This window comes from Solanum dulcamara, chromosome 2 (genome assembly GCF_947179165.1).
Source record: "Solanum dulcamara chromosome 2, daSolDulc1.2, whole genome shotgun sequence".
Taxonomy (NCBI): domain Eukaryota; kingdom Viridiplantae; phylum Streptophyta; class Magnoliopsida; order Solanales; family Solanaceae; genus Solanum; species Solanum dulcamara.
The window spans coordinates 71,367,327-71,391,608 of record NC_077238.1 but is presented as its reverse complement, the minus strand read 5'-3'; the positions used below and the strand labels follow the sequence as shown (position 1 = coordinate 71,391,608).

At 33.4% G+C, this 24,282-nt stretch overlaps 1 protein-coding gene across 1 annotated transcript; it reads right to left on the bottom strand.

Annotated features, from left to right (window-relative positions):
- Positions 1–10,792: 10,792 nt before the first annotated feature.
- LOC129880681 (auxin response factor 19-like) lies at positions 10,793–18,392 on the bottom strand. Its single transcript, XM_055954832.1, has 13 exons — positions 17,799–18,392; positions 16,876–16,988; positions 15,890–15,988; positions 15,736–15,792; positions 15,421–15,576; positions 15,250–15,334; positions 15,059–15,149; positions 14,712–14,876; positions 14,051–14,249; positions 13,828–13,966; positions 11,836–13,634; positions 11,555–11,745; positions 10,793–11,436 (listed from the first exon to the last, which is right to left on the bottom strand). Exons 1-13 carry the CDS (start codon positions 17,848–17,850, stop codon positions 11,301–11,303), a joined length of 3,282 nt encoding a protein of 1,093 aa, XP_055810807.1. The 5' UTR covers positions 17,851–18,392; the 3' UTR covers positions 10,793–11,300.
- Between the last annotated feature and the right edge of the window lie 5,890 nt (positions 18,393–24,282).

Below are 24,282 nucleotides of genomic sequence, written 5' to 3'. Positions count from 1 at the left end.
CTCCCAAAAATCAATATGCTCATGCAATTAAAACTAATCAGTTTAATCAAAACTTTCGACTAGTCTCATTGGACTCTCATCAGAACTCAATCTCGTCTCAATTATTTTTCGCTTTCAAATCAATTTAATCCAATCCACTCATTTAGATTAAATACTCAACTCTTTTAAATCTCTATAAAACATGCAATCTCGATTCAAAATAATGTATAGTGAAAGCAGGATCAAAACAGTTATAATTTTAAAGACTCTTTCAATTCAACTCGGGCTCGGCTCATGCTCAAATCATCACGTTCTTTCAGAAAAAATATATTTTCGAAATTAATCACATCTTATTAAAACTCTGTATCAAAACTATCATTTATGCTCAAAATATTTATGTTCAAAATAATGAAAACTTTTAAAGACTCCTCAGAATATATAATATTAATCCAAATCACTCTCTTTATCAATGCATAAAAGTCATCATCTATACTCAAAAATATGTATGTAAAAAGCATGATTATCAAATCAATTAGGGTTCACGGGAAAGTAGCCATGAACGACAATTCCAATCGAGTGAGAGATAGAAAACAACAATAATCTCAATACATAATTATATGAAACTCAATAGAAGAAGAATTAACTTATCCAGAATTCAAAAAACTAGGTTAGACTCAACTCATTCTCAATAATCGATAGAATTAGATGTAGAGAGCGTGGATGAACTAAATCTATTGCTATGATTAGCCTTACATACCTTATACGCTCCTAATTCTTGAGAAAGGTGAGATCTTTAGAGGAAGAATTGGCAAGAATCCGTTTCTTGAACCTTAGAGGTGGATTTTCTTGAAACATATGGATTCCATGGGTAAAAGATATTAATTGGTATTAAGATGAAGAAATTATGGAATTCCATGGTCAAATCTTACCTTGGATGATGGATGAACTTTGGAGAAAGTTAGTTTCTTGAGAACTTCTCTTTCTAGGGTAAATATTAGAACTAGAAAGATGAATTACGTCTTTGGGGTTTTATTAAAATAAATGCAGGCCCACGCGGGCGTGCAAAAAATGCTTTGGGTGCACGGCCAACACGTGGAGGGAGAAGTATCCGCTTTCTCGTTGCGCTAGCGCACGGAAAATGCCTCAGACGCGCTGTCGGTGCGCGGCAAGAAAGTGCCCAGTAAAATGGGTATAACGCTTTATCCGGAACTCCAATTGATGCAAACTTTGTGGTGTTGGAAAGAAGACTCATATACCTTTAATTTGATAGGTCATGAGCGACCTAACTCTTTATATATTGAGATATATGGTTGTTTGAAGTTGACCCAATTAAAATCTTTTACCGAAACTCAATCGGTAAGAAAGCTTTCAACTCGACTTTGTGCTAGAAAATCCTTATGACCTTAATTCATCTCCAAATCTATTCTCACACTAGAAAATTAAACTCCACACATGCACACCATTATGAATCATTTGGTACAACCCATACATATATGAAAGATGGCTCGATCTTAGCTTAAAAAAATTCAAGGTGTTACACAGAATTTCTTCATCCTAGTGTAGTACACAGTGATATCAAGCACACCTTGACTTAGGTCATTGATTTCCTTTTGAATCTTATACAGCTTAGCCCCTTTCATTTGATCATAATGATCCTCCAACTCTTTCCATAATTCTAAGGCATCATAGACATATTCTACACTGATTGCAATTTCCTTTCCAAGGGAATTGAGAATCCAGGATGTGACCATATTGTCACATCTCTCCATTGATGATATTGAGGTGAGTTTAAAGTTTGTCTCTTACATTTTCCATTAATAAATCCTAACTTGTTCTTCACAGATAGGATCTCACTACTCTTCTCCTCCACGATCGATAACCAATTCCATAGAATAATATTGGAACGAGAGTTAGACTTGGACTATCAGATAGATGAATGTAAAGAGGATTAATTACATCGATTGAGTTCTCCCCTGCGGTATTGGTGTTGTGCCTTTTGATTTCAACCATGATGAACTTTGTTTACAGAAAAATGATGAGTTTCGAAGATCTGGAACCTCATGTATGCAAGATGAGTGCGAGAACTTTGATTGAAAGAGAACAAAATTACTGGGAGAGCAGCAAAAATGAGTTGAAATATAGAATCTATCTAATAAAGCGAAAGAGAGAGCACCCAGGTTCTGATACCATGTGAATTGATGATTAAAGATACGAAAGCACACCTAAAATGGTGGAATTTGGAAAAACTCCATTGAAGAAGTATATGGAAATTGGGAGAGAAATCTATTCTACTTTGTATTAGATGAATGAAAGAAAAGTATTGATTACAATTATTAAACATATATTTATACAACTAACTGTTAGTAAACTGTATTGAAAAATATTAAAACAGTAACAACAACTAAAAGTAATAAAACACAAAATCTGGAAAATTAATGCAAGAACAAAATCGAGCCCACTGACTGCACAGTGTGTCCTTAAGGAAATTATTCCCCTCAAAGTATCCGAGGTTTTGGAATCTTTCCTCCCAGGATAGAACGATTTACTCACCAAAGTAGAGGTACTGCTAATTTTTGGTGACTGCGAACCACTTGATGGCTGTATTTCACACGAGTTTTAGGAAGTGCAGAAAGAAGAAGAAAATGGTATATTCAAAATTTCGTATGGAACATTCTGAGGATTAACAGATATATATAGACTATTTACACCTTTTAAGAAAAGGCACCTGTTGGGAAAAGGTTTGCCTGTTGAGAAAAGGTTTGCAACTTTTCAAACAAGGTTGCAACCTTTCAAATATCCATTGGAAAAAATGGAGGGAAATTTTAAATTAATCCGGGAAAGAAACGGGTCGCGGGTCGCGGGTCAGGATTTTTTCACTTAATTAATTAAATAAATAAATAATATTAATTAATTAAAAATTTAAAGAAAATTTGGTCCAAAAAAATTATCAATCAATCATATTAATTGACCAAATCCAAATCCAAATCCAAATCCAAATCCAAATTCAAAGCCGAAGCCGAAGCCGAAGCCGAAGCCGTAGCCGTAGCCGTAGCCGAAGCCGAAGCTGAGCCGAGCCGAGCGAGCGACGACGACGACGGCGCGAGGGGAGACCCTCTTCTTGACCCTTTAGCAACATGAAGGAGTGCTTCTATTTTTAAGTAGGAGACTTTTCATTTCCACCACCTATGTCGGACCAAAGCTTATTTAATAAAGCAAGAGAGAACATATCATTTTCCTCTCCACTTCTTTTTTCCTCAATTTCCCATTCAAACTATCAATTAAACCCAACAATCCTCCACATGAATGGGGAATGTCTACAAGATAAAGGAATGCACGGATAAGCGTGTGATATACAAGCGAAGATTAATTGCATCTGGATAAGTAGGTTTCCCTTTGAACTTTCCATAGTGAACTTATATAGGATATACTCGATCAATCGGTAGATGCGATATCTTTGAACCGTCGAACTTTGTTGTATAACTAGACAACATAAGTCACACAATTAATCATCAACCATCTATGGTTCTCACGGTTGTGTTCTTTTCAGCCATGAACACCGCCTGGTTTCGTGAATTCATAGAGAATGGGCCTTTACCGTCATTCCCCTTGAAGCGGCTTATACTTCACATTCACATAGGTGATTTCTAAACGTGTAGTCCTATAGACACACTATCTAGTTATTTTCCGCCAGACTTAGATAATCATTAAAAAACCTTTAATGCTGTATTAACTCAGTAAAAAGCCTTAAGGTTTTATCCTTTGTTTCTGAACATTGTCATCATCACGAGAATGGATTGAGTTATTTGACAATGTTGAACCGCCAATCATAACTTTGTTTGATCTCTTTGGACCTAGTTCTTGGGATCTCCAGTCTACTAGGTAGAGTTACCGCCATGATAACTTGTCCTAGGCCTTAACCCCATTCTCCTCGATGATCTTTCAACAGCCTCTCTAGATAAGCCTTTTGTTAGTGGATCCGATACATTATCTCTTGACTTTACGTAGTCAATAGTGATAACACCACTAGAGAGTAGTTGTCTAACAGTATTGTGTCGCCGTCGAATGTGACGCGATTTTCCATTATACATAACGCTTCCTGCCCTCCCTATTGCCGCTTGGCTATCACAATGTATACATATGGGTGCCAAAGGTTTGGGCCAAAATAGAATATCTTCCAAAAACTTTCGAAGCCATTCAGCTTCTTCACCAGCCTTGTCTAAAGCTATAAATTCAGACTCCATTGTAGAGCGGGCGATGCATGTCTGTTTTGATGATTTCCAAGACACTGCTCCTCCACCAACGGTGAAAATATATCCACTTGTGGATTTAACTTCAGATGATCCGGTGATCCAGTTTGCATCACTATATCCCTCAATTACTGCAAGATATTTATTATAATGCAAAGCATAGTTTTGGGTGTGTTTCAAATACCCCAAGACTCGTTTCATTGCCATCCAATGAGTTTGATTAGGATTATTCGTGAATCGACTAAACTTGCTAATAGCACATGCTATATCTGGTCGTGTACAATTCATAATATACATCAAACTTCTCAAAACTCGTGCATAGTCCAATTGTGAGTCACTTTTACCTTTATTATTTTGAAGTGCAAAACTTACATCAATTGGAGTTTTTGCAACATTGAAATTTAAATATTTAAACTTATCAAGTATATTTTCAATATAATGTGACTGTGATAATGCTAGACCTTGTGGAGTTTTATGGATCCTAATTCCTAAGATTAAGTCAGCAACCCCTAAGTCTTTCATGTCAAATTTGCGAGCAAGCATACGCTTCGTAGCATTTACATTGGCAATGTCTTTACTCATTATCAACATGTCATCAATATATAAACAAACAATGACTTCATGATTTGGAGTATTTTTAATGTAAACACATTTGTCACACTCATTAATCTTAAATCCATTTGTCAACGTTGTTTGGTCAAATTTTGCATGCCATTGTTTAGGTGCTTGTTTAAGTCCATAAAGTGACTTAACAAGTTTGCACACTTTCCTTTCTTTACCTGGAACTACGAAACCCTCAGGTTGTTCCATGTAAATTTCTTCCTCCAATTCTCCATTTAAGAAAGCCGTCTTAACATCCATTTGATGAATTTCAAGACCATATACAGCTGCAAGTGCCACTAACACCCGAATAGATGTTATTCTTGTTACCGGCGAGTATGTGTCAAAGTAATCAAGACCTTCTTTTTGTCTATAACCTTTGACCACAAGTCTTGCCTTATATTTATCAATAGTGCCATCAGCTTTTATTTTCCTTTTAAATATCCATTTTGATCCTAAAGGTTTATTTCTAGGAGGAAGATCAACCAATTCCCATGTATGGTTATTCAAAATTGATTGAATCTCACTATTGATTTCCTCTTTCCAAAATGCTGAATCAGAAGAAGACATTGCAGCTTTAAATGTTTGAGGCTCATTTTCAAGCAAGAATGTCACAAAATCTGGTCCAAAGGAAGTAGATATCTTTTGATGTTTGCTACGCCTTGGATCCTCTTCGATTGGTTTACTTTCCTTTTGAACTTCTCTTGGTCGTTTAGATCTTTCACTTGAGGATTCACATTTAGTTTTATACGGATAAATATTTTCAAAAAATTCAGCATTATCTGATTCAATTACCGTATTAACATTAATTTCAGGATTGTCCGATTTGTGAACCAAAAATCGACAAGCTTTGCTATTTGTAGCATAGCCAATAAAAACACAATCCACGGTCTTTGGTCCAATTTTTACCCTTTGGGGCAAAGAAACTTGGACCTTTGCTAAACACCCCCACACTTTGAAATATTTCAAGTTGGGTTTTCTTCCTTTCCATAGTTCATATGGAATAGTTTGTGTTTTGCTGTGGGGTACTCTGTTGAGTATTCGATTAGCTGTAAGGATAGCTTCCTCCCACAAGTTCTGCGGTAAACCGGAACTTATTAATAAAGCATTCATCATTTATTTTAATGTTCGGTTTTTCCTTTCCGCAATTCCATTTGATTGAGGTGTGTAGGGGGCAGTAGTTTGATGAATAATTCCATATTCTAAACATATCTTTTCAAAAGGAGATTCGTATTCTCCACCCCTATCACTTCTAATCATTTTTATCTTTTTATTCAATTGATTTTCTACTTCGTTCTTGTATTGCTTAAATGCATCAATTGCTTCATCCTTACTATTAAGCAAATATACATAACAATATCGAGTGCAATCGTCAATAAAAGTTATAAAATACTTCTTTCCACCACGAGTTGGTGTAGACTTCATATCACAAATGTCTGTGTGAATCAATTCTAAGGGACTAGAATTCCTTTCAATAGATTTATAAGGATGCTTAGCATACTTAGATTCAACACATACTTGATATTTTGATTTATTGCAATCAAAGTTAGGCAATATATTTAAATTAATCAGTTTTTGCAAGGTTTTATGATTGTCATGTCCTAAACGTGAATGCCATAAATTATTTGACTCAAGTAAGTAAGAAGAAGCTTGAACTTTATTATCATCAACAACCATTACATTTAGTTTGAAAAGACCCTCAGTGAGGTAGCCTTTTCCTAGATACATTTCATTCTTACTGACAACTACTTTGTCTGAAACTAGAACACACTTGAATCCATTCTTGATAAGAAGGCCGGCAGACACCAAATTCTTTCGCATTTCTGGAACATGATACATTTTGTTCAGCGTCACCACCTTGCCGGATGTCATTTTCAGAAATACTCTCCCATATCCTTCAATCTTAGTAGTTGCAGAATTTCCCATATAGATCGTCGCATCAGGTGCTGCAGGGGAATAAGTAGAGAAGGCTTCTCGGACTGCACACACATGCGAAGTAGCTCCCGAATCAAGCCACCATTCTTTGGGATTACCTACTAGGTTGCATTCTGATAGCATTGCACACAGATCATCAATACCTTCTTTATTTTCCACCATATTGGCTTGTCCCTTTCTCTTGTCCTTTTTTGGAAGACGACAATTTAGAGCTTTGTGTCCAATTTTCCCACAATTATAACAATTGCCCTTGAACTTTTTCTTGTTCTGCTCCTGATTCTTTCCAAAAGGTTGCTTCATTTTCTTATTCTTTGGAGCAGCATCTTCAACGATGTTCGCTCCCATAATTATTGAATTTCCACGCAACTTCTTTTCTGCTGTTTTGTTATCTTCCTCAATCTTGAGACGAATCACAAGATCTTCCAACTTATTTTCCTTACGCTTGTGCTTTAGATAATTTTTGAAATCTCTCCACGAAGGAGGCAACTTTTCTATCATCGCAGCCACTTGAAATGCTTCATTAACTATCATACCTTCAGCAATAAGGTCATGAAAAATAAGTTGTAGTTCTTGAACTTGGGTTCCAACAGTTCTGCTATCTATCATTTTATAGTCTAGGAACTTAGCAACCACAAATTTTTTCAAGCATACGTCTTCAGTCTTGTACTTCTTCTCAAGTGCGTCCCATAATTCTTTAGAAGTTTCACAGCACTATAGACATTGTACAAATCATCATCCAAAGCACTTAGGATGTAGCCCTTGCATAGAAAATCTGCCTGTGTCCATGCCTCAGTAATCATAAATTTTTCATTGGTCGGCATATCAGCAGCGGGCACAGGAGGATCTTCGTTAGTGAACTTCTGCATACCAAGAGTGGTAAGCCAAAAGAACACCCTTTGCTGCCATCCTTTGAAGTTGGTTCCAGAAAATTTTCCTGGTTTTTCTGCCGGTGGCACAGAAGTGCGGCTTGTTGCAGCAACAGTCGCAGAAGTAGTAGCAGTATCACTTGTCATTTCTTTTCACTGTAAAAATAGACAAACTGTCTTAATATTTCAGAATATCAGACCTTTTACAAAAACAACGACGAAGTTTTTATACTCTTCAAATCGTTGTACAGGTATGAACTTTAATATTCCAACGAAGTTTTTATACTCTTCAAGTCAGAATATTTATTTCATACGGAGTAGAAAACCACACAGGTTTTAGTCTCCAAAGACAGAATACAGTTTGATTAGAAAACAATAATAATAATAATTTCCTTAAGATTGTTAGTAAACTATATTGGAAAATATTAAAACAGTAACAACAACTAAAAGTAATAAAATACAGAATCTGGAAAATTAATGCAAGAACAAAATCGAGCCCACTGACTGCACAGTGTGTCCTTAAGGAAATTATTCCTCTCAAAGTATCAGAGGTTTTGGAATCTTTCCTCCCAAGATAGAACGATTTACTCACCAAAGTAGAGGTACTGCTAATTTTTGGTGACTGCAAACCACTTGATGGCTGTATTTCACACGAGTTTTAGGAAGTGCAGAAAGAAGAAGAAGATGGTATATTCAGAATTTCGTATGGAACATTCTGAGGATTAACAGATATATATAGACTGTTTACACCTTTTAAGAAAAGGCACCTGTCTGTTGAGAAAAGGTTTGCAACTTTTCGGACAATGTTGCAACCTTTCAAAAATCCGTTGGAAAAAACGGAGGGAAATTTTAAATTAATCCGGGAAAGAAACGGGTCGCGGGTCAGGATTTTTTCACTTAATTAATTAAATAAATAAATAATATTAAAGAAAATTTGGTCCAAAAAGATTATCAATCAATCATATCAATTGACCGAATCCGAATCTGAAGCCGAAGCCGAAGGCGCGAGGAGAGACCCTCTTCTTGACCCTTTAGCAACATGAAGGAGTGCTTCTATTTTTAAGTAGGAGACTTTTCATTTCCACCACCTATGTGGGACCAAAGCTTATTTAATAAAGCAAGAGAGAACATATCATTTTCCTCTCCACTTCTTTTTCCCTAAATTTCCCATTCAAACTATCAATTAAACCCAACACTAACAACTCCAATCAACTAACCGATTCTAACAACCTACAACTGCGTGCTAATTCTAACTAATTGGCTAATTCTAACTAACTAACTGATGAAATGTACAATAAATATCTCAATAAGACCTGGTCTGCTAGGATCAACTAATACAAAAAATTTCTCATGGCATCAGTTAATCCAACACTTGCATCACCTATTGCAACATTATCTTATGCTCACAAAGTATAGACACGTCTTCATACTGCTTTTTTTAACAAGTCTCAGACTAGAATATTTTGTTTTCGAAATCAGGTATCTCGACATCAAAAGGAATCTCACCATGTAGAAAATTATTCACACAATGTTCGGTCACTCTCTAAAGAACTCACAACAGTTGGAGCACCAGTTATAAATGAAGAACTCATTGTCAAGATTCTGAGTGATCTTGGCCCCATGTTTCGAAAGATTTTAGCTGCTATTAGATCATATGATACTTTTTTCACTTATGAGGAATTATATGAGAAGTTGATTGATCATGAACTTTTCCGCAAATATGAAGAAGCTAAGAAAACACCTCTCATAACTACAACAATTGCTCAACGAACCAACATAACTTCTCCTTGCAACAACAATAATTGCAAGCAAGGAAATCAACAATGGTAGCAACAACCTTCAAGCAATGAAGATACTATAATTTCTTGCCTATTGGGCATGACATTTCAATGGTAATGATTGAGTTATTTTATTTATAAATTAATCATGAATTATGATCAAGTCAACTTTTTTTACATTAATTTATCAATACACATTTTCAATTAAAGTGTAAAATATTATTTTGTGGATTAAAAGAACGACTTAAGAAAATTTGTGTACAATTGAATAATATAAACAACTTTTGTCAATACATTACATGTTCGTGACCAATTTAACATAATATATAGAATGAATATTACTAAATCTTACTCGTCCATCATAATTTTTGAACAATTGAGCAACACATGCAAATTTTGCCTATAAAACAGAATTATAGTTAATTGAACTTTTTCTTTATGAGCAAAATTAATTTATCCACAACTCATGTCCAATTGGCAACAAAAAATTGCCTAGCTAATTTTTTGAAGCCAAGGCTATTTTTTTAAAAAAAACGTACGCCCAATAATTTATGGTAACTTTCCTTTTCTTGATTTTCAGTTTATTGTATAACTGAATTAAGGCTAATTACAATTTTCTAGTGCACAAATGAAATGACTTCTTCAAACAGTCTTCAGCTTTGCTGGAAGAACAGGTTCTCTAATCAGTTCCTCTACAGTGTTGCTAGCTTCTTCTTCTTTTGGATATTTGTTAAGGATCAGGTTCTTGAACATTATTCTTCAGTCTCTAATCTTCCTGGTACTTATCAACATGTGATCTTGAATGTAGATTCAGAGATCATGGTGTCTCAACAGTTTAATTAATTAGGCTCAAAGTTCATTTTCTGTTATGATATTAGAGTTAGCTTATCCATTATTTATTCAGTGTTTGATCCTGTGTTATGTCTCCCGCAACCCAAATATCCAATTTTGGATATATGGAGAGTGTATGATGGAAGAAATAGATTGTTATCTCATTATATAATTTTGGACAGTCCTAGCTTTTAGAATCAAATTAAGCATACGGTTCATTTCTTATTTGTTGGTATGTTATACTTTTAAATATGCAATCAAAATGCTTAAATACCGAAAATTATGTTCTTTAACGTTCTTTACAACAAAAATAATCTTGCAACTTAAAAGAGTAATCAATTACTTTAATGTGACAAAAAGCAATTATCACTTTATGATGGATAGAATCTAAACAAAATAACTTGTGGATTAAAAGAACGCTCTTTATTGTGTACTCTCTTTTCCTATTAAGATTTTTGTCGCTCATTTTGAGTTTTTCCACCTAGTCTCCTAAGACTTTAACAAGACATATTTTTTTATTAATAAGGAAAACATATGCACACACTGGAAAAGCTCATAGGAAAAAACTTTTCTCCTATAAATAGGGTGTGAACCATATCCATGTTGTACAACAATCAAAAGCAACAAAATCTCTCATTTCTGTCTAAACCATTTTCTCTTACAGAAAAGAGTATATTTACAGTAATATACACTCTGATATATCAAACCTCTGTGGAACTATCAAAGGAATAAGAGAACTTGGGATTAGTCTCGCGGCATCCACCATATTTCTCTGGCCTTAACAACTATGCTAGAGCACATTACCCCTTAGCAGCAATGGTGATGACACTACTTCATATATCTTCCCTTACTAACTTCTTTCTCTTATCAAAGATCAGCATCAGCAGTATTACATCAAGGGATCGTTAAATATACCAAGATCCCCATGAAGATATGGCTCGCTTACTGTGCTGTGGTGTATACTAGAAGGAAAAACTTTGGTGGAGCAACTGATTTCCTAGAAGCTATATTTGTGTGAGTTTCCAGCTTCAAAAGAATTGTTAACAACTTTAGCCTTGCTATAATTAAACGTCTCCCGCGTCTGAACTGCTACAATCTTGGTTTTGAAGGACACTACCCCCAAAATCTCCATCCAAGCTCATTTGTTGAACTTCTTGTGGAGAAAGAATCTTGATGCAGCGGACACAGCTCACAAATTCCCTGTAAGACATCATATGACAGTATAGAATATGTAAGTCATCAGAGGACATATGGTTCTTCTATAGAAAATGTAAATACTGAAAAATCTGACAGAAGCATATATAGTTTATGGACTTACTCCCAAGGGTCATCACCAACCAGGAGAACATCGTTCTCATGATCAACATACACAAGCTTCCATCCTATTCTTTGTCTGTCCTCCAGTTGTCCCTCTATACCAAATCTACGAGCCAAATCTAGTTTAAGTTCCTCATAGCCTGAGTACCGTGCGATATCAATTGATCTTCCTACCGCACCACGCTTGTACACCTTTAAGAGAAAAGATGCAGAAAAAGGTTATAAACTCTCCAAGAAACAAAGAGAAGTGATTAAATAAACCACTTTTATGAGGCTACCAACCTTAGTATATGTCCGCAAACGAGGCAGTTGAGGTGGTGGCTCCCAGGCGCCTCTATCCAGGAAGTTACCATCATTGATAGTAGAATCAATTGAATTAAAGGTGATATACTCAGAAGCCATTGAGGCCAAGAGTTCAGGCTGTGCTTCCTTGGGGTTCTCGTAGCTGGAGAGCATGCCGCCTCCTGATGAGAGATTGTCTGAGAAATCCTTCCTTGATCCCACTGAGCTTTTAGTGATCAAAGGATCAGGTATCATAGGCAGTCCTAACTGATTATTTTCCACGTTTGTTGCTCCAAAAGCTACATTGTTTCTCGGGTCACCCTGAACTTCTCCTCCATCTGGACTATCTCTGAATATCAATGGCTGAGAACTGCAAGATAATGGGTCTGTAGTAGTCTGCTGCAATTGAACATCATTTTGGGAAAGGCAAGCTGAAGTTGCTGAAGATGAACTATCCAAATAATCAAACTGGAGTCCTGAAGTGTTAAGAGTTTGAGGTGCCAAAAACCCATGGTTCGGGCTCTTGGATACGATGTTTACTGAAGGTTTTACATCACATTTTGGTTGCAGGTTGTTATTAGCAGACATAACTTCTAAGGGTCCAGAACAGTGGGTTGTTTCATCCCGTGCGCCTGTGATTCGACCATTCATATTTGGATGAACTACACTGTGACAGTTGTTAGTGGACACCGAGGTGGACCATGATGGGACATCATCAATTACCACAGACTGCCCTCCCCCTGCAGTTCCTGTTAAATTACTACTGTTTGTGGAAAGCTGATAAGACGTTCGGGGAAGAGAGTAGTTAACTGGTCCAGATAGGTCTGATAGGTTTCCAGATTGCTGCTGTTGAAGCTTTGGTTGCTGAGTTGGCTGGGAAAACCGAAGATTGGACGGACTATTTATTCTTGTCATTTGCTGCTGAACAACTTGCGAGTGAGAAAGTGAAGTGGACATGGTTTGAGATGCATCCAACATTTGGTTTGTCGCAAGTGACCTGGAAAAGTTCTGTGATACATCCAAGAGCTGCTTCTGGTGATCCTGGATTGGCCCAAGTTGTGAAGGTTGCTGTAATCCAGATTGTTGTGCTAGAAGTGATTTCTGTTGATGTAGTTTCTGTATCATTTGAAGCTGTGCTTGGTTATCAGAGAAATGCTGTTGTTGGTTAACTGGATCTGGGGGCTGGGATGGCATGAAACTTTGCTGCTGAGTTTGACTCAGAATCTGTTGTTGCGGGTGTTGCTGTGGTAGGCTCTGAGGGAGATTTCTCTGCAGCTGGTTTTGATTTTGAATTGATTGTTGCGGCGGAAGAACATTCTGAGATTGCACAAGACTCTGCGCTTGCAGATGTGTGTGAACTTGGGTTGTAGGCAGTGATTGACTAGTTAGATTTTGTCTTGGTTGCTGACTGACATCAGAGAACTGTTGCTGCGATTGCAGAATGGAGTCTAACGGGTTCAGTGTTGCTGCTGGTAACTTCTGGAGCTGGTCAAGCTGTTGGTTTGGCCTATGGGTATTATTAAACTGCAAGTTGTGCTGCTGCTGCTGCTGAAATTGAGGTGATGCCATACCTAGCTGGCGTGATAGGTCTGCTCCAGCAAGGCTTTGAAGAGCAGAACTAGATAGGGAATTCAAATAGTTGGGGATCATCGGGTTAGCCAGAGAAGGGTTCTTTTGCATGTTCATCCATTGGATTAAGCTAAGACCGGGCAGACCTTGAGGATCCGTCATGCCAAAATCATCACCAAGCCATGGCGTCGTCCTCTTGAACATGCCATCAATATCAGAATAATCACCATCTGCCACAAGTAATAATTTTCTACCGCGTAAGAATTTCGGAGTTGAAACATTTTACAGATGCCAATGATTGTTCAGTTGAAAACATGTCTTTCATATTACACGTCAACATTAGCTTATCAGAAACTTCACTATATAAGGACCACAACAAAGGTAACTTGGACTTCAAAGATAGGCTAGGGATTGTGCAACTACCTGGGATTCCAGATTGCCTTGGCCGCTTGGAGCTGAAGAATGGACTAGAACAGATCAAAAATGGTGCTGTTATCGGTTCAATCTCCCAAATAGACACTCGGTTGATCCTCTCCCCAGCAGTCAACTCATCCCAACCAACCTAATCAAGATTGTTAATGTGTCAGTTGAATAAAATTCCAGAAGCAAAGAGAAAACTAGAGATCAACCACCCCAATTTTTCTACCTGCAAATTCCGCCACTGAGAGTTCTTCCACCTCACTGGATCCAGATCACTAATGCCAGTAATTGTGCCCATATACCTTCTAGTTCCTGATTCTTCTGTCTCAAACATCATGCGAAACCTCATGCCAAGAGATATTTGACTGCTATAAGTTGCTTTGTAGTACTTTGCTAAAGGAATTACAAATTCAGAAGGACCAGCCCTGTTCATATTAGAGGTTAGACTATAAGGGGTCGTTTGGTGTGAGTGATAAAAATAAATAGTCCTGGGATAAAATTTTGATGTCTTGTTTGGTTGTCAAGTTTGGGATAACTTATCCCACCATTTATATCATAGTGATGGGATAGGTTATACATGGTGGATAAGGTTAGACTATAAGGGATCGTTTGGTGTGAGTGATAAAAATAAATAGTCCTGGGATAAAATTTTGATGTCTTGTTTGGTTGTCAAGTTTGGGATAACTTATCCCACCATTTATATCATAGTGATGGGATAGGTTATACACGGTGGATAACTTATCCCATGATATAACTAATCCCAGGATAATTAATCCTGGGATAACTTGTTCCCAACCAAACAACACCTAACTATCATATTAGACAGAAATTATCAATATCATTAAGGTAATTGATGCATAGACCTAAATAAAAATAAGTCCACTGACCTTGGGTTATAAAACACAGTGAAAGGACTGTTGTTTGCAGCTGCATGTGCTGCTGCTGCTAGGATACCAATATGCATGCTATCACTTGACAACACTGATGACGATAAGTTGGTAGGCTGCCTGTTTGCCTTTCTAATTCCAAGTAGAAACTGGTGTTTTTCATCCCTATTGAAAAGATTAAAGAGTGTCAAGAAAGATTGAAAACAAAAGACCGATCAAAGAAGAGAATCAAACAAAAAAGTAGGTTCTTTTGAAGCCTAACCACTCTTTATGTTTGACAACGGAATGTAATTGGCTTTCCGTTAGTCTATGGATTATAACTTTTACTACAATTGCTATTGTCATACCTAATAAACAAGACCGCGTCACCAGCAAAAAGCCTTTTTCCACTCACGACTAGGCTCCACCCTGTTGTTAATAAGTGTCGTTTGGGTTGCCCTGAATGATGAGAGATAGGTGAGAAACTGGAAAGATGCATAATTGTTATTTAGCTATGCTCAAGCTCATGAACCCACAAATAATTGCCAAATAAACCTACCTCGATAAACATGTCGAAAAGTCCATATGTTATCATGCAAGTCCCTAGCCACAAGTTCTTGAGCAGGTGGTTGCAGAGAGTAATCCTGATAAAAGACAAGCAGTGTCTCACACATAAGATACAAAAAAAAAACAACTAGAAGCTCTAATAGAAAATTTTACAAGATCTTACAAGAGGAGGGAATATTTTCTCAGCAGCACGCCGAGGCACAGAGAAACCACCATGAGTGCTTGTATCACTTGCCGTCAAGGTTTTGCAAAAAAATTCTGGTTGTAGTTTATTTGCTTTCATAGACAAATCTGACCTCAATAATGCCTCCTTGTCAAACTGCACGCAAAGACGTTCACACTGACTAAGTTCTAAATTTAACTAGAACATGCTATACTTGATAGAGCACCACACATATCCTCCCAAAAAAGGAGAGAAGAAACAACAAAATGAAACCAAAAAGAGAAAAGGACTATTGAAGGTATCAAAGAACCATACTGAAGGAACTGGTTGCAGTGTCATTTGGGCATAGACTTCATCTGTTTCGGGATCAGCCTAAATAACATAAAAAACAATATATTAATGTAGAACAGCAAATACATTAATGTACAACAGTTTTTATTCAGACAAGTCAATTCTGAACTTCACATACATGCAGGGTAACATTGTGCAGAAGACAAATTAACTTTGACGGAAGGTTTGGATAGTTTGGAATTTGGGCTTCCACATCTTTCTTGATAGATGCAGCAACCTGAAATATACATGCATTAGTAAACAACAAATAATCAGGACTGGAGAGTTTGTTCTATTGATTGAGAACGATCTTTACAGTGATAAGCAAATAGCCAATGTTGAACTGATTAATCATTTCACCATAGAAAAACTCACAAGTCCCACAGCAATGAACATAGAAGTGACACATTCTTCTCATTGAGTTTAGCACTTCAAGAAGATCTTAAAACGACACTCACTTTTATTATCACTCCTTATTGTATTGCATACTAGCAATAAGGAGCTTCCTTTTCTTTCCTTTCTCTTTCCCATTTCTTAGAAGAATAATTAGCTTTGTTCTAACCACCATTGTCCAATATGATGACTTCTAGGTTTAAAACTGAACCCTTAGTTGCCTGACCCCAGCCCTTAAGGCTTCGTTTCCAGTTCATCTTTTCTGTGCATTCCTCTTCACAACCCAATCATAAGCTAACAGGCGAAATCTTAGTACAAGTGACTGCATGCTTCCTCTCTCTATTTACTTCTACTTTTTCTTTCAGTTCTTAACATTACATTATTCATATACATACCACAATACTATCTCTACATAGCCAAAAATAAAGAAAAACACAACCATCTAGGTGGAGCATAGCAAAAAAGATATAAACCACGAATTACTAGCAGAAAATGGCCACGGAGAATACAACGCATACCACTAGTAAAATCAACAGTAACAACCACGATGTTACTCATACATGTCAGTGATTAGGCTACACCCCACCGCAGCAAGCCAGCCAAATAACATAATAAGATGAACAATAAACAGTTACACCATACTGGCTCATGTTAGCAAACAGCCACAAAGATGTATATACAACAACTACACACAACCTGTAAACAAGAAAGTAAAAAGGGTAAGTGAAAGACCTGCTCACTGTGACCTTGAGGGAAGTAGACAACATGCGTCCCAGAGACAGGCAAGTTCACCAGAGGCCCGGCGCAAGCTTGCCATAGCTCTGGATTTATGCTCTTCTTCTCTCCTGCTAACACAAAACCCCCACCAGTCAATTCACAGCAGTTCATTAGTGTTATAATAGCCTTTGTTCTCAAGAAAATCAAGGACTTATACTACATATACACAGACAATCCAGATCTTTTATTCAACTCAATATAGTTTAACATGTTGTAGCTTGTAAATTATCAATCCACACTTCCTAATATATCCACATAAAGTGTAATTAAACTTGTTGGCATATACAACTTGAACCTGAAAATCACATTAATTCCCCACCTCACCAGAGGTGAAGCCAGAACTTTTAGTTTATGAGTTTTGAATCACAATATGTTTTTTTACTTACTAGGTTCTGGATGGATTATTTATACATATTAAATTATTTTTTACTGAGTTCTATCGAACCCGTAGCTTGAATCTGGATTCACCCCAGCACCTCATAATCACAAAACAACTTCAGCTTGCAAAGGAGAAAAAGGGTTGAAAAACCACATCTTTTTTATAATTCATGCTATATTGAAAAACTGTGAAAAGGTGAATTTTTTTTTCTGTCCTCTTTTTAGTACCATATTTTCCTGGAAAATCCATTGAAGAAAAATTTCCAATTTGACAAGTACCTCAACCCCACGTGTAAACATTTTCTACTCATAACTTTCTTGTCATTGGGGGAAAAAGGTAAGAGAAATGAGAATAAAACAGAAAAGGAAATCAAATTTTCCCGGAAAAATCTTAGAAATGAAAATCCTTAAAAAGGAATAAAAGACAGAGAACCAAAAGAAAAAAAAGGTTGTCTTTTTATCTTATAATATGCATACAAGATTAAAAAAAATAAATTAACCTTCAGCTGGATTAGCATTGCCAGCACCGGCACCATTTCCCGGTGTCTTCATTTTTCTTATTCCTGCGAGCTGATATAGAACAACCTCACCGTAGATTCATCGGAGTTGCAGTGACCAAACTCCCAACTCAATAATGGATCAAACAGTTCACTAATTCTTTCTCCTTTACATCCCTGAGGTTAGCCAGCTAACAATGGATGCCGGTGACCGGAAGAATATTATTCCGGCAAAAGAGAAAAGGTGTAATCTTTTTGATGTTTGGAGTAAAAAAAAAAAGTGAAAAGGGGGACAAAGAAGCTTTGGAAAAAGGAAGAGATGTTGAGTATTAGAGAGACCAAATGCTGCAATTTTACTTTATAAATTGGCCCCTTTTCTACACTACATCTCCCAGACACAATGTCTTCTTTCTCTGTAAGTACTACTCTATAATTTTTCTTTTCTTTTTCACCAAACAAACCCTTTTTCAGAATTCACCTTCTCTCTCTCTTTCTGTATGCATATTTGTTTTTGTTTTTCTTGTGATATAAAGCAAGTTTTTTTTTTTTAGTCATTTAGTCATCAATTATATTGTCTCTGTTTTATATTGTCTCTATCTTTCTGACTCTCTCTATCTCATGTATGTATATTAAAGGTTCCCACACAAAGTTTGACCATTCACCTCAAAGAATGGCCAACTTGTACTACTTTAGTTCATATTTTTCTTTTAACCTTCTTGGGATAAGTAAGGAAATATACTTTTCTTATATTATTTGACATGATATCAATGAATATAAGGATCATTTGAATTTAAAGTTTCTGAGTTCTAAAATTATTATAAATTTATTAGGTTTATAATTAAATATTTAAAATTAATATATATTTTTTTATAACTTTATTATCTATTTTTTAATCTATCAAAATTATTATTGTATTTGTATTAATATTGAGTTGATCAAATATTTATTCTTAAGCGATAATAAGTATGTGTAGGCAAATTCAATATCGAAATAAAGGTGGAGCCAGATAGAGCTAAAGACATTCATCGACGAAAAATTACATTATATGATTAAAATTAGTTTGTATGTATATATAATAGATGTTGAATTTTTATTTTTATTTTTGACTTCTATGTTTGTTTACTTTACATGTTTTGATGGGTCAAAAGCACACATAAGTTATTTTAGTTTTTTTATTTTCATGTTTGAATTATTGAGAGTGTGAGTTTTGTATCTGAACTATCACCTAATAATTAGCAAATCACACATCGACTAATTTCTAATGATGTGTATAACTCTCAATTTTGTTTAAAAATTGTCTCGTGGCACTCCACGTGAAAAATAATTCCACCGCAATGATCTAAATAAATTAATATTAGATTAAAAATTAAAACTATCACCCGTATAAATTAATTTATTTCAATGGTGTCAATATCTCCGACTTGAAAGGAGAGAGTTTAGGATTTTAAAGAAGTCAATTAAAAGTATATTAATAAATTAATGTTTCAGCAAATAGAGTCGGTATATATGCTAGGTGGATGAAGATTTTATGATCAAACGTGCTTATAAATATTTCTAGACAAATATTTGGTCTACTCAACGTCTAGTTGTGTTTCGCTAACCATTGGGTGATAATTTAGGTAGCAAATCCACACTCTCAATAATTCAGGTACGAAACTCAATAAAGTAGTTTATGTATGTTTTTGATCCTTAACTCTATTTTGAATCTATTTAGTAAAATTTTTAGATCTAGCACTGCATCAAGATATGTTTATAAAGGGAGTGATGATTTGGATATGAAACTCGCGAAAAATGATAGCTTATGAAGGTAAATAGAATAATAGATAGTTAAAGTATAAAATTTATGCGATGTATCGGTCAAATACATTACTTTACATGATGTATTGAGATATCGGATAATCACTTTATGCGATGTATCAATTGGATACATTACTTTACGCAATGTATCGATCAGATACATTACTTTACGTGATGTATCAAGACGTTTTGAGATGTATCCAGAATCCACCAAATTTAAAGAATTTTTATAATTTGAAAAAGAATAAAAATATGATGTAATTAACTTTTCACACTGTAAAATTTATATGATCCTTCCTTGATATTATCAACTCTTGTATACTTATTGAAGAAAATTGGAAGTTGATTGATGTAGAACTTGGATGATTAAGGAAATAAGCTTGTGTCCTTTTCAAAACTCCTGAGGAAAGAAAGAAAAGATTTATCATTGCAACAATTATAAATGCAGTAAAGCCGTCAAAAAGAATTATAGGAGTAGATCTAAAAATATTCTTTATTCACTTTTTGATTTAAAAATATTTTTTTATTTAAAAATATTCTTTTATTCACGTTCACTTATACCATTAAACTAACAATGTTCTCTTTATTTTATTTTTATAAAAAAAACTAGCAGTTTTTTTTATTTGTTGTAACTATTTTTAAATTTGTTTGGTGGTCAAGAAGAAGGATATTGTTTTGACTTGGATAAATTATGAAAAAATAACTATTTTTTTTTAAAAAAAAATTAATAGTTTTTTGCATTTGTGATAGTTTTTTTTGAAAAAAAATGGGGTCATGAAGCAAGTATATAGTTTTAGCTTGGATAAATTATGGAAAAAAATCTAAAAAAAAACTTTTTAAAAAATCTAAAATTACAGTAATACATATTTCAAAAATGAAAAAATAATTTCTGCACATACGTGTATTTTATTTAGACAAAAGAAAATCAATCTTATGAGGATCAAAGTGATTTATTAATACCGGATTAGCTTTCTTTAATTTTTATTTAATGAAATTTGAATAGTTTTTTTTTATTTTTACTATAATATTAAAAAAAGAAATTACTTTTTGGATAAAGTTACAGCAAATACAAAATATTATATATATATATATATATATATATATATATATATATATATATATATATTATTTTTCCCCCATAATTTATCCAAGACAATACCCTACTTCATTATCCAAAAATATTTAAAAAAGGCTACAGCAAACACAAAGAACTTCTATTTTTATTAAAAGTTTTTTTATAATTTATTCAAGACAAAATAATATCCTTCTTCATGGGCCAAAACAAACTTTTAAAAAAGGAAAATAAAAATAGGGAATTTTACATAAATGTACTACATTAAGAAAATATTTACTATTTATAGCAATAATATTTTTTTCACTGAACACTTATAATACAATTTTAATATATATTAGCGAGAATAATTTATAAAACTCATATAATACAAGTTTTATTCATGGATAATATATTTATCACATACTTTAATACACTTATAATACATTGTGTCAATTTCTTACCAAATAAGTATAATATATTTTAAAACACTTATAATACATTTATATTGCATGCATAATTCACTTTTAATATATAGTAGATATATCATAATATTGTTATATATTGCTATAAATGGTAATAAATAAAAAGTATCGCTAAAATCAGTAATTATTTATTAAAAAATGTTTTTCCTAGTAGTTTTTCCATAAAAAAAAACTACAACAAATACAAAAAGAAATATTTTTTGAGGCCTTAAAGAGGTATATTGTTTTGGCTAGGATAAATTATGGGGAAAAATCTAATAGATATGGGAGATTTTATTTTATCCAATAAAAAAATGGCACATAATAAATATTTTAAAAAAAACAAAATAAAGAAGGGATTATTAGTTTAAGGGTATAAGTGACCCAAAAAGGTGAATGAATGGATATTTTTGGATCAAAAAAATGAGCAGAAGGATATTTTTAGATATTTTGTTATAGTTTAAAGGTATTTTTGATTCTTTTCCGTTATATATGATTATATGCATAAACTTTTTGCGTCTTTTTAACGTGTGATTATAGAATTTTAGACATTATGGAAAATCTTTAAAAATACAACATTGACGTTACTTAAACACTTTGCTTTGTATTGTTTTTTTTTTCCGCAAAATATTTATATTATTATCATAGGAGCGACATTAGATTAACTACGCATTCGGTCGAATTATAATTAACTCTATATTTATCTTGAAAATCTTGAAATATATATAAATTATTAATTCAGAACTTAATAACTTAAAAAAATAATTAAAATTTATAAACTTTAAAGCTTAATAATATTTCTAATTACTAAATAAATGTCATAGAGCTCTATCCTTGCCACATTCTTGACTAGATCGTTTGATGCGCCATTTTCTTATTTAAAAATCAGGGGTGTGTAAATTACGAGAGTTGAACAAAATTTAACAATTTTGTAAATTTTATATTTATATACACAATTATTTAATATATATATATATATATATATATATATATATTCCAACTCCAATAAAATTTTCTATGTCCTAAAATTTTGAATTTATAAATTTAAAACCTCCAATTTACTTCTATCTAAAAAAAAGAAATAGATTTTAGTGGAGATTGCCATATTTTATGCACCATGCATGTGCACTTATTAGTAAATTGAAGTAGCTTCTTGAAGTCCAAAGAAGTTTCTTGTTGGTGCACAATAATAATGAGAAAATGAAAAAAAATAAAAATTAGACAAGTTCAAAATAGTTTCTTAATATACTTTCAATATTATCTTGAACTAATCCAAATTTAAAAAGGATTATTTTAATAATTATATATAGTAACTTCAATTATTGGCATTTGTAATGGTGAAACTAAAAATTCAAAGTTTAATCTTATACCAGAAAATTTAATAACTTACATTATGTATATGCAAAAAAGTTTATTTTTATTGTACTTATATACTATAATTTTTCAATGAAGGAAATTTAAGTGAATCTCTTGCTCTCCTCTCAAATTTTCTCGTCAAAAACATTATGAAAGATAGGAAAATTTTACAAATTAATTAAGAATAATGCTCTCCTACTTAATGTGATTCCTCTAAAAAATATAATAGGAAATTCAATATTTTATTTTCAATCTTCTTACTTCAAAGCTAAATAATAAAAATTCAGAGATCTCTGGTATGCATACGTTGTAAAAAATCTCAACGATCTATTAAAGTACTAAAATCCAAAAATTTCAGAAAAATGCCGATTTCTATTGAGGATTTTCTTAGGCCATCTCCGATCCACTTCAAATTTTAGATCAAATGTTATATTTGATGTAAAATTTGGTGCAAAATTACTTCAACCCACTCCAAATTTTATACCAAATTTGGCGTGTGAATAGTGTAACACCAAATTTGGTGTTACACTATTCATCACATTAAATATACTTTTAAAATATTTTATTATTATTTTATTATATAATTTTTTTAATTAAATATTATATAAATTGTATGTTTTAATTAAAATATTTTATTATTTTTATGTAATATATTTATAATATTAAATTTAGATTAATTTTTTTTATATAAATTATTTTCCTTTACTTGAATTTTTTAAAATTAAATTTATGGGAGCACCGTAGTGATCTTGAAAGTTGAATATTCATGTAGAACTTAAAATAAAATTCAATTGTGTAATGTTTATTTAATTATATTTCGTTAATGATTTCACTTTTATTTGTGTTATCCATTATTATGTATAATATGCAATATTTGCTAGCAATTTATATTATTTAAAAAATTATGATATAAAATAATTTTATATTAAACGACTATAATTTGAAATAATATGAAAATTATATTTAGTGAATGATTTTTAGAAATAATTTTGTTTTATGAGATAAAAAAATATAAATGAACTAAGAAATAATAATATAATAATGAAGAGAGAGAAAAATATTCTTTTTTGGTGTAAAAATTTGTTACAGTGAGTTGGAGTTGATTTACGCCAAATTTGATATTAGAACCAAATTTGGTGTTAGGGTTGGAGATGCCCATGTCACAACTCATAAAACCAAGTGCACATTTTTTTGGCTAAAAAACATAAACGTGTCTTTTAATTTAATATCAACTGATATTTATGCATCACTTAAATTTAGATAAAATTAAATAATTAGTAGACACATACATTTTATGTGGCGTTTTACATAACATTTCACGTCACATCCAACTTATGTTATGTCACATAGAATACATATGTCTACTTATTTGAAAAAGATTGAACCCATCGCTGGCCTCTTAAAGTTTGCATCAACTTTCACTTAGATACTCAAACTAGACTTTGTTCATTTTAGACACTTTATGTTAGGCCCCGCTATATCATTTTGACACTTTTTGACATTCAACTAAAATTATAAGATGTGTGTATTACACTTACTGATGACGTGGAATGATGACTAATTAAAAGATGAAATGTGACATTTGGGTATATAATAATAATTAAAAATAAATTATTAAAAAAAATAAAGAAAAAACTATTTTTTATTAAAAAAAAAGAAAAAAAACTATTTTCTAAACCCACACCCCACCAACCTGCCCAACCTCTCCTTCCCCAAGAATTCCCCTGCCATAGCCATTAGAGTTCCATTATCAGTGACCATACTCCATCTTTTATCTTTTTTATTTTTTATTTTTAATTCATTTAAGGTTCATAGATAG

Bases quoted from the DNA above. Each gene is read 5' to 3' on its own strand.
- LOC129880681 (XM_055954832.1), bottom strand. From the start codon at position 17,850: ATGAAGACACCGGGAAATGGTGCCGGTGCTGGCAATGCTAATCCAGCT. The intron at 15,989-16,875 runs GTCTTTCACTTA...TGTATATTTCAG, and splicing joins CTCAAGGTCACAGTGAGCAG to GTTGCTGCATCTATCAAGAA. The intron at 15,577-15,735 runs GTATGGTTCTTT...CTTTGCGTGCAG, and splicing joins CACTGCAACCAGTTCCTTCA to TTTGACAAGGAGGCATTATT.